This window comes from Sesamum indicum, linkage group LG7 (assembly GCF_000512975.1).
Source record: "Sesamum indicum cultivar Zhongzhi No. 13 linkage group LG7, S_indicum_v1.0, whole genome shotgun sequence".
Taxonomy (NCBI): domain Eukaryota; kingdom Viridiplantae; phylum Streptophyta; class Magnoliopsida; order Lamiales; family Pedaliaceae; genus Sesamum; species Sesamum indicum.
In genome coordinates, this window is record NC_026151.1 from 9506394 (window position 1) to 9516393 (window position 10000).

A 10000-nucleotide genomic window follows, 5' to 3' on the forward strand; every position below is an offset into this window, starting at 1 on the left:
ACAATTTCACATTTTTCTTCCTCTGTTCCCTCGACTTCCCCCTTTTCCTATAAACAAGGGGGGAATAGCATTAAACAATTAGCCATACAACTATGTTCGCATTTGCATGGAAAACTAACATGAGAAACCATCAAATCCTTCCAAAATCAGAAAGAAAGAGAAAAGATTTCACTCCATGCACATAGAGCCTATGGAACTCCAAATTATCCAGAACTCAAAGTGAGCTACAAAAGCAGCACAGCTTACAATCTAGTCTCTTTGTACCTATCGTTCCAAGTCAGAGTGTTACATACACACTGCGGATTATGAAACTTCAGACTTTAATCTTGATGTGCCTACCTAAAGATGCATGCAATAGGTATAGATATTCTCAACAGAAATCCACATGTGGCACCAAGATAGTAGGGCAAGGACATCTCAAACCCCTGTAATGGCCTCAACCATAACAACAAATTGTAACAAGCATCCAGGAACTCATCATCCTCGAACCTATATCCTTAATAGTTAATTCTACTGAATTTATTTCAAAAACAAACAAGATTGGCATCAACATTGCAAAAAAGACCACAAGATTTTTAAATTTAAACTAATAGATGAGATGAGGGATCCAAAAATTATTCCACCTGCAATCCCATCATGTTTGCAGTTGCTGCAGGATTCTCCAGATTGTGGTGAGCTTCAAACAGCTCCAGAACTAAGGAGTTCCAATAGTCCAAGCAAACCTACCGCAACATGAATCAGACACTGATAGGATACTGTGGAAAAGTGAGAAATTTAAGGAGAATAAAGCAATACAGGTACCTTAAAAACTTCAGTGTCATCTACATACGAGATGTTGATGAGATACTCAAGCCCCAGTAGCAACGCACTTATGTTTTCTTGTGAAGATTCTAGTACTCGTATATGAGACTACACATTTAAAGAAAGGCTAGTAAGCTAAAAGATTTCAGCGAGCACATGAAGGGCCATAATGTGCTGAGGAACAGAAGATGGCAAGAATTTTTTACGATTAAGATAGAATATTTGAACGGCAGGACAACATTATTTGCAACAGCAGTCTACAATGTACAAATTTTACTCTTTTACAATAACTAAGCACATTCATCAACTATATACAATAGATTATAGAGTTGATGCGATGAAGTCTTCTGTGCTAACTTAAATAAACTAGTTCATGTACATGAGATATCCAATATTACATTCACAATTTCACATGTCATGCAGATGGGTAATTACAATTCCAGGGATGCCTCAAAATCTAATAACAACCCTCAAATATGCACATATCTGGGACTAAGATGTCATCTGTGCAAAAGAACAATATATCCAAAAGCAGTGAGAACTCAGCCTTTATGTTACATTTATTGATTTACAGATTAAATCTCAGGATATGTAGGAATTGCCATCCATTTCCAGATAGTCTCCTCATTACATGATTCAACAAAATAAGTGCGGCAATCCAATTGTTGGGGATCTTCTTGCCTTTGTTTTAGCCATTTGTCTGAGACCAAGAAAAGTGAGTTACCTTGAAGAATGATGTGAAAAACAATGCCAAGTTTTGAATGAAGGCCTGGGAAAATCATATAACAGAATGAGTGCTCACGATAAAAAGATTCAAGATACAGTTATAAATTTTATTAGTTCAAACAAACACCTGCTCCTCACTATTGCCATTCGCATAAGCCTCAAGAAAGTTGGTAGTGGGTGGGACAATGGCCTAACACACAAGAGAATCAGCATTTTAATTCATTGAGTTATACCAAGTTAAAACTTAAAGAAAAGAGCCCATGCCACAATATTGCACAAAGAAATTATCTTCAGTACCTGCAATTGCACCATAAATATAGTATACATTTTGACATACTGCATGTTGTAAAAGTCACCGAAACTAAGAGCAGCAATCTGCAAAAACTCGTGCAACAACCAACAATGTCGTTAGGACAAAGTACAACATCAAGTAGTTTAAACGTGCAAGGGATCAAACCTCTGTCAGACACTGAAGAGTGAGATTGCGGTAAGCAGGTACTGGAAAAAATTTTAATAGTGTTTCCAGCTGCCAAACATAAATCACAAAGTTAAGGACATCAAAGATCTTAGATGTACAAGCACATTTGGTACCACGGCAAATCAGAAGATCATAACTCCATTCCTCCATCAAACAAGGGAACAAATGAAAGGTAGAAATACGAACCAGCGGTGACTCAAATATATAGCCCAAAGGAATCCATGAAAGAAAAGCGTGTAATGTGGCCAGGGTAGCCCTGATGAGTTCAGCTCTTTGAGATGCAGACAATACATATAAGCACAACTCATGAATGAGCTGGAATTCACTGCATGAACAGAAAATTTTCTCAAGAATATGAAATAAAATGGGGAATAGAGGGTTGCAAAGCAGCTAGATATAGAAAAACAACCATGAGACAGCTAAACTAGATGCACAACATCAAGAAAAAATACAATTAAAAATATCAAAATGTAATTGATATAGGGCATTGAAACACAAGCTAATGAAAATATTTTGGCAGAAACAATCACGCAGCAGACAATTCACCGAACAGTTACCTGTTCAAGGACTGTTTTAACTCTTTAATCTTCTGTTGAGTCATTTCACCCCTTGAGAAGTCAAAAACCTCTTCACTTAGAAGCTGACAAGTAACATCTTCAAGTCAATTAGATGCTATGTAAAGCTCCACATTCCAAGTCGTGAATCATGACTACTTACTTTCAGAATGGCCATACAATTCTCACAGATAGTTTCACTTGTCTTTGCTGCTGCAACCAAGTCAGGAATGAAGCTTCGCCATCGAGCTGGCCACTCATGCTTCAAGATCTGAAAATAAATTACACAATCACAATCTAGTTAAATGACATAGAGAAATTGAATCACAAGAGGCCTTTAATTAAACAGTTAATACATTTTCACAAAAAATATATTGCAATTAATACAGATGAGCATCATTTGAGGGATTAGAGAATATTACCTGAACCAATATAATGTTTAATTTATTGACATACAACCTCTCCCTCCGGAAACAAATCTCGTCACTTGAAAGCTAACAGAAAATGGCATTTCATGAAAATATAAGCATTCATGCTCTTCAAGCAAAAAATAACCACAAAAAAATAATAACCAGGGTGGTGTGGCTTATCACCTTAACTATAACTTCAGAAATATAGTTTTTCATGCCATATCTATACTTAATAACACCTTCTAGAACCTGCATGTGCAGCAAGTGATTTCTTCATCAGTATCACAAAACAACAGAAGCATTGAAGATAGTCGACAATAAGCAGTTTTTGCAGATATTTTTATAGGTAGAAACGGATTGATAACTGTCATGGCACTTTTAACAGACCTGTAAAGCAAAAAATTTGGTGTTCAAACTCTGTGTATTAGATAAAATGTGAACCACTTGAAGCCACATCTCTGGGTTATTTTGCAGATCCCGCAAGATATGGTCCGCAGCAGCCCTCTGCCAAGAAAGATCAAAAGCAGGAAGTCGAGTGATTAGTATTCAATTGATAGCTGCAATCTATTTGTAATCTAGATCAAAGGCAAAAATTATACATAAACAGAATCTTAAGTTAGCACAACTTCTTGCCGTAATAAGCTAAACTTTGTAGAAAACAAAACACACAAATAACCACCAAAAACAAATGGGCAGAAACTAAATAAAGAAGATTCCCAATTACAAAGAGAGAGATCACATGGAACAGACAAAAGTACAATCTGGAGCTGAGAAGTCACCGCAACAAACAGAAATGATAGTTTTGTAAAATGTCGGCAAAAGAAAAATACATGTAGCATAAGAAAGTTTCTTGGGATCAAATCTTGCTTCCCTTTGGCTAATTGTTCTCCTCCAGGCTTTCTTGCCTGGAATGACTCCGAGGCAGAAAGTTTAAACAAAACGCAACCAAGTTTCTAAATGCAATTCACAGGAAGATGCACCTGTTCATACAGTGGCATCAGTGCAAATATAAGTTGCCATTATTTCCTTGCTTTTCTCACAGAACAGATGAAGTAAAAGCTAGTTGGCTAGTTTCCCTCTCGCATTCTTATGATATCTGTCCAGCTTAAATCTTTATGAGACTTGGCTATTCCTCTTGGAACTATTATTTCATCTCACTTATAAAATTTCCTTCGGACTAAATCCTGCATGTTTTACCAACCTATGTAAATTACTCATATTAGGGAACAAACTCCTCCATCCCAAATTTATTGCTCCTACATCCTCTCTATGACATCCCAATATAAGGCTTCATTTCCTTAAATGAAAATATTTTACTCCCAAACTATTATCTGAGTAAAGTAATGATGCTGCACTACGAATTCCAAGCAGACAAACACTACTTTAGAGGGCAATGGAGTAAAAGTACAAAAGCTTACACACTTTTGGCTCCCATTTCATATGAGTCAGACTAAACCTATAATTTGGAACTGAGTATTATTTTTAATATTTAATCTTATTACCACCCAACCAAACTAATTAGGAAGTCCAAGTTGGTATATCTTTTTATGACAACACAACATGGACATGAAACTTATCTTCTATGCAGATACTACAGATTAAATGTCTACAAAAATTGCTCTTTGGCGTAACTTACTACACTGTTATAGAGTACATCTTCCTCACTTGGTTTACAAGATTGTGTACCACATGTGAAGTTATATATTTCTAAAATCAGAAATAGCACCTAATAGGTTATATGTAATCCAGTAAAACGTAAAACAAAGAAAAAGATATTAGATTGTCCCTAACCACATGCATTCGCAATTACTATAATCATCAGTCGGAAAGAATAAGTTAAGAGAATTATTAACAGCATTACCTGTAATTAAGAGTACTTTTAGCTATTCCAGTGTCACCAAGGTTATTCAGTTGTATATCAGGTCCAATTTAACAATTTACCATTTGTAGTTCCTTTGGCACCTCGTAATTCATACTCTGAGATTCTAAGCTAATAGCAAATTAAGACTGCAGATTTTATGGGCTTACTGAATATCCATTTTGAGGAGCTTTCCTCTTTCTTGAGTTGCCTATGAACCCTTGATAACATTTTAACTCAGTGGCCCACAACCAAAAAAATGAAAAAAGGTACAAGTAATCAACTTACTTATATCAAAAGGTAATTTAACAAGGGTATGGAAACATCTCTACAAATATGCACCAAAATTAAAGGAGTACTGTAACTGCCAACATATATAAGCAGATTACGTGCACCGGCCAGAGTGCGTCACAATTCACCTTTTCCCAGGTGCCAAGGCCCAAAACATTTTCAACTGTTCAAACTATTGGACACTCCATTTATTTCATCTTACTAAATAGATAACCAAGATGCTCCCAAAGCAAACCACAAAGAATAGAGAGAAAATAAATCAACTTCAGCTAGGTCACAGATTTCAACACTTCTGATCCTCAAGGTATAGCTGGTTTATAAGATTTAAGCATTCTACAATCCCACAAAACAGTTGAACAGGGTCAGTATTTTTTACAATGACCTCCAGTACTTAAACTACAAATACTGAAGGCATCTAGCAAAATAAACAAACAAAAGAAAAACAGAAACAAGATTCACAACGCAAAAAGTCATTAAATGCTTAATTTTCACTTTTTGGTAGATTCCCGTGAAACAGTACTCTAAGAATGAACACAAATACTTCAAGCCGTTGAAGCTCAAAGTTCTGAATTCATTTAGATTGCAAAAGCCCACACGACCTTGATTTTTCGCTCAACACTCAAAATTCAAAAACTATGGAATTTTTCCTTCCAAACCCTCTAAAATGTCAATTCCACTGTCCCCAATGATGAATAGCGTTCAGTGACAAGCAATTTCACGTGAACCAGACACAGCACACGTCAGCATATAATAATTGCGAAATATGTACTTTAGAACAGTTTAAGTGAATAAAGCTAGTCCCACATTTCAAGAATGCTTAATTCCACATTTATGTGGAAAATAAAGAAATAAACACTGATGCTAGAGATACTCCCCAAAAAATGAAAATCAAATATCTTCTCAGAAGCCATAAAATTCTTGAACAATCAAGCACACAGCCAAACAAATTGACTGTGCCTGTAGAAAACTAGATTAAGTGCTTCATACCTCCTCCTTGGATCCAGTTCCATAGAAAGCGGCGACAGTGGCGTCGAGCAAAGCAACATCAATTGGCTGGCTCAAATCCCGCAGCTTCTCCGCCGCCATGAAAGATATCACCAGCAGCACCAATAAAAACCCTAGGAGAATTTATAGGAAACAAAAAAAATGCTTACTCAAAAACCCTAGAGCACAAGTGCCCCTACTAAACCAAAACCCTATGTATGTATGTAAAAAAAGTTGTGATGAGAGAAAAGGAGGGAGAGAGGGGGATGGTGACTGAATTGGAAATTGAAAAGACAGCTTCAAATTGAAGCAGAGGGATTTTAGAGAGAGAAAGAGAGGGACTTTGAAAATTGTTTTAACCACTTCCCTCCCCTTTTATACTAGAGAGAGAGAGATAGACAGACCAACACACACACTGACTGTGTGTATGTGTGTGTAGTTTTAAGGGTGTGAATTGTGATTGCTCCACACTTTATTTCATCTTATTTTATTTTAAAATAAATTGGATTTGATTGGAATAAAAAAAATTTAGGTATATAATTTAAAATATAAGATAAAAGTGTGATCACAATAGTTAATATAATGTATAAAAGATAAAATAACTTACAACGGACTTCCTTAATATTTGTTATAATTATAAGTCTTTTGAAAATTTACAAATACCCTCTATTTTTTAAAGCATCGTTAATTTTAAGGGAATATATTTGTATTTTTTCAAATAACGATAAAATATCTATAGTTATACAAATTTTTGTGAGAGTCAATTGCAATTTATAAAATATAATAAGTGTCGTGCTTATATTTTTTTAACAGTAAAATATGTTTATAATGCATTTTTTTTTTCACGAACAATCACATATTTCATATTACAAAGAAAATACCTTAAATAGCAGAAAAATATTTCAATAGATTAAATGAGATAGATAAAATATCCACAAGTAAACACGGCTTGAATTTGGGAATCAAACGCTATGTTTTGTATTTACAATATTAGCTTAGAGACAAGTTCGAGTTCTAAAAATCGATGATGTGGTCAAACTAATAAGGATTAATTATATTAATATTAAATGTATTTTGTAAAATTAAGAAGTATGTCTTTTAAGATGGTGTAAGTGTAATGTTTCTCATTATATATTTTTGTGTATAACCTGACAAATTCTTATAATTATACAAAAAAAACATAAGTATTGTATAGTTAGATATGTAAATCAAGTAAGCAAACTCGAGTAAGCATGTCGAAATGGTTATTGTAGAATTTGATCTCGACAAATAAATATATAGATGTAATTTTAAATAAAGATTCACGGTATTGATTAATATGGTAGATTTTGGCAGGGTAATATTTGAAAATAAATCAAATTATTCGATACTTAATTGAAATAAATTGCTAAAAAATCATTTGAGTTCAATTCGTTAAATTTAACATAACTTTTGTTTCATGAGATTTAAAGTTTGGTTCGAACTTGAGTCTATTAGTATAAAAATAATAAAATATATCTCCAAACTGCTAAGTATCGAAGCTTGACTTGTATGTTTTAATGAAAACTGAATTAACTCGATTCGATCAATATACAGATCATCTTTCAGATTTTATAATAATTCAAACAAACTTGAATGATAATGCATTTCACTCGACTCAGTTTATTCCCAGCTTTGGGCACTGTGGGTTTTGGAATAAATAATAAGGATAATTACTCTCATTTTCCATGAGTTTTGGTGTAATTATACGTAGACACATGTAGTTTGGAAAATTACACCTAACACCCCTGAAGTTTGCTCCCGTCTAACAAGTTACTTCGTTAGTTAAAATGCATTGAATATGCTGATATTAACAAAATAATTGAAAAAATATATTTATCCTCAGTTGACTTATTATTGATTCATAGCAGGTCAAAATAAATATTTTTAATCAAATTATCATAATACGTCTTCACATATTAATGAATGTGATGAGATATATCTTCATTGTTATAAGGGTAGTTTACTCCAAAAAAATTATTTGACTTGTAATAAGTCAATTTTTTAAGTCAGTTAAGAGTATATATCAAATTTTATTTAATATTTTTATTAATATCAGCAAATTCAGTGAATTTAAACTAATATGGAGACTTATTTGTTAGATGAAAGCAAACTTCAGGGGTATTAAATATAATTTCTCAAACTACATAAGGTCTATGTGTAATTACATAAACTATTATGAGAGAAGAATGTAATTATACCTAAATAATATTGGCGCACTCTAAAGTCAGACCTAATTACATAAACAACCCATATCTTGAGAACGTGTTAGTGCGATGAGGTGTTTGCGTAAAATTTCATCATTAAATAGAGGTTTACTTATAATTATAATTATAATTTCAAGGAGTGTATTTGCAATTTTGCAAAGTATTTGAGTGTTTGTAGATCTGAATTTAAAAAGTATCAATATAATTTCCTCAGTTTTTTTACCGAGTCAAATTTAAATTATTTAATTAAAAGAGAATCCTGGGGTCCAAATACAATTATCGTATTTTAGTGGGCCGCATTGTATTTTTGGGCAAAAAGTTTCAACAATTTCATTTCAGTGCCTCCGCATCGCGCACACTCTCTCTCTAGGAAAAAACTGAACTTTGTCTCTCTACACCACAGCTCCGAGCAATGGCGGCGTTTGGGCGAAGAAATGGATTGACAATGGCGACGCAGCTCATGAAAACCATAACTGGATCATCCAATTCACGAAGCCTCAGTGGGATTGTCAACAGCGAGGTTATTACCTCTCACACCGCCAAATGGATGCAGGTATTCAATTATATTTTTCACTTGTGGGATTCATGTGGTGTCTGATGAAAAATTTTCCGATTGTTTGGTCAATGATTGTTTCAGTTGAAGTGGAATCTAAGATTTTTGAAATTTAGATGTGAAGATCTATGAATTTTATCGTTGTGTTAAATTCGTCCTTCTTTGTTTATCCAATTGGAATTTTGTATTCCTTTTCGTCTTTCTTTTGTTATAGCTATTGGCCAAAGGATGAAATATAAGCAAAATTTTAGACTATGCCCCCTTTTTATTTGTTTTCACTTCATATTTATGTTCATTCCCCACCAATGAGAAGCTCAAAATCTAAGAGATGTTTATCATTCTGGTGCTCTGCCGCTTTCTAACCCTAAATCCGCTGTGGTGATTGCTTGTGCAAATGTTTCAAATTTTATTTTCTTTACACTACGAGAAGGGCTATGGAGTGGAAAAATAAAATTATGCCATATAGCGTTTCATAATTCATTGCCATGTGCGTATTAATAGTATCCGTATTTGTAGATATTGTTAGCTCATGCCTTTGATTAGCTGGCTGTGGAACAACGTGACATGTCAGAGGGTCACTGAGTGTGTATGTTTTCAACTTGCTCACTTCCTGTCAGCATCTACCTTACGAGCATCCTTTACTGTTGAGGATACTAAGGGGAGGAAAATGTTAGAAGTAAATTGTATTTGTCTATCAGTTTGTTTGGTTAATGGTGGTGGACAATTAGGATCATACTGGAGCTAGCCATTAATTTCAAGTCCAGTTACCCATGTGAGCAGCAACTATCATCAATGCTTACTGCATGAGCTAAAATGAAAAGAATTCAGATCATTTAGGCGGAGTGATGAACATGCTATTTTGGTAATCATTTTTTAAGCTACCAGAGAACTACTCTTTTCTCTATCGGGCCTGGTATACAAAAATAGATTAGTAGAAGGCGATCCCCCTTACGTTCTTAGGTTGATGGAGTTGAGATCCACTCTATTGTCCCTCCTGCTTGCTAAATTACATTTTTGTTAAATGTTAGGTTAATATATTTGCAAGTTTTCCATCTGATGAACCATCTTCCTGTACTTGGTTTGAGTGGGCACTGTTTTTCTTATCCAAATTATTGTTTTT

General features: G+C 34.2%; 2 protein-coding genes across 3 annotated transcripts in view; one reads left to right on the forward strand and one right to left on the reverse strand.

Moving 5' to 3' along the window:
* The window catches only part of LOC105166819 (protein EXPORTIN 1A-like), a 13596-nt gene extending 7086 nt beyond the window's left edge, over positions 1-6510 (reverse strand). Inside the window, exons 1-13 of one of the 2 annotated variants that reach the window (XM_011086307.2) lie at positions 6106-6499; positions 3357-3473; positions 3153-3218; positions 2982-3053; positions 2723-2830; positions 2563-2645; positions 2192-2330; positions 1985-2053; positions 1825-1902; positions 1655-1717; positions 1526-1570; positions 802-909; positions 624-722 (exon numbers count right to left, since the gene is read on the reverse strand). In XM_011086307.2, the coding sequence (XP_011084609.1) occupies positions 624-722; positions 802-909; positions 1526-1570; positions 1655-1717; positions 1825-1902; positions 1985-2053; positions 2192-2330; positions 2563-2645; positions 2723-2830; positions 2982-3053; positions 3153-3218; positions 3357-3473; positions 6106-6204 (1146 nt within the window). In that variant the 5' untranslated portion in view covers positions 6205-6499. Of the gene's footprint in view, positions 1-623; positions 723-801; positions 910-1525; positions 1571-1654; positions 1718-1824; positions 1903-1984; positions 2054-2191; positions 2331-2562; positions 2646-2722; positions 2831-2981; positions 3054-3152; positions 3219-3356; positions 3474-6105 lie in introns of both variants that reach the window. The other variant, XM_020695395.1, reaches the window with a different exon arrangement.
* LOC105166822 (NADH dehydrogenase [ubiquinone] iron-sulfur protein 6, mitochondrial) overlaps positions 8645-10000 on the forward strand; it is a 1920-nt gene continuing 564 nt past the window's right edge. Inside the window, exon 1 of the mRNA XM_011086310.2 lies at positions 8645-8880. Coding sequence (XP_011084612.1) covers positions 8740-8880 — 141 coding nt within the window. The 5' untranslated portion in view covers positions 8645-8739. The remainder of the gene's footprint in view (positions 8881-10000) is intronic.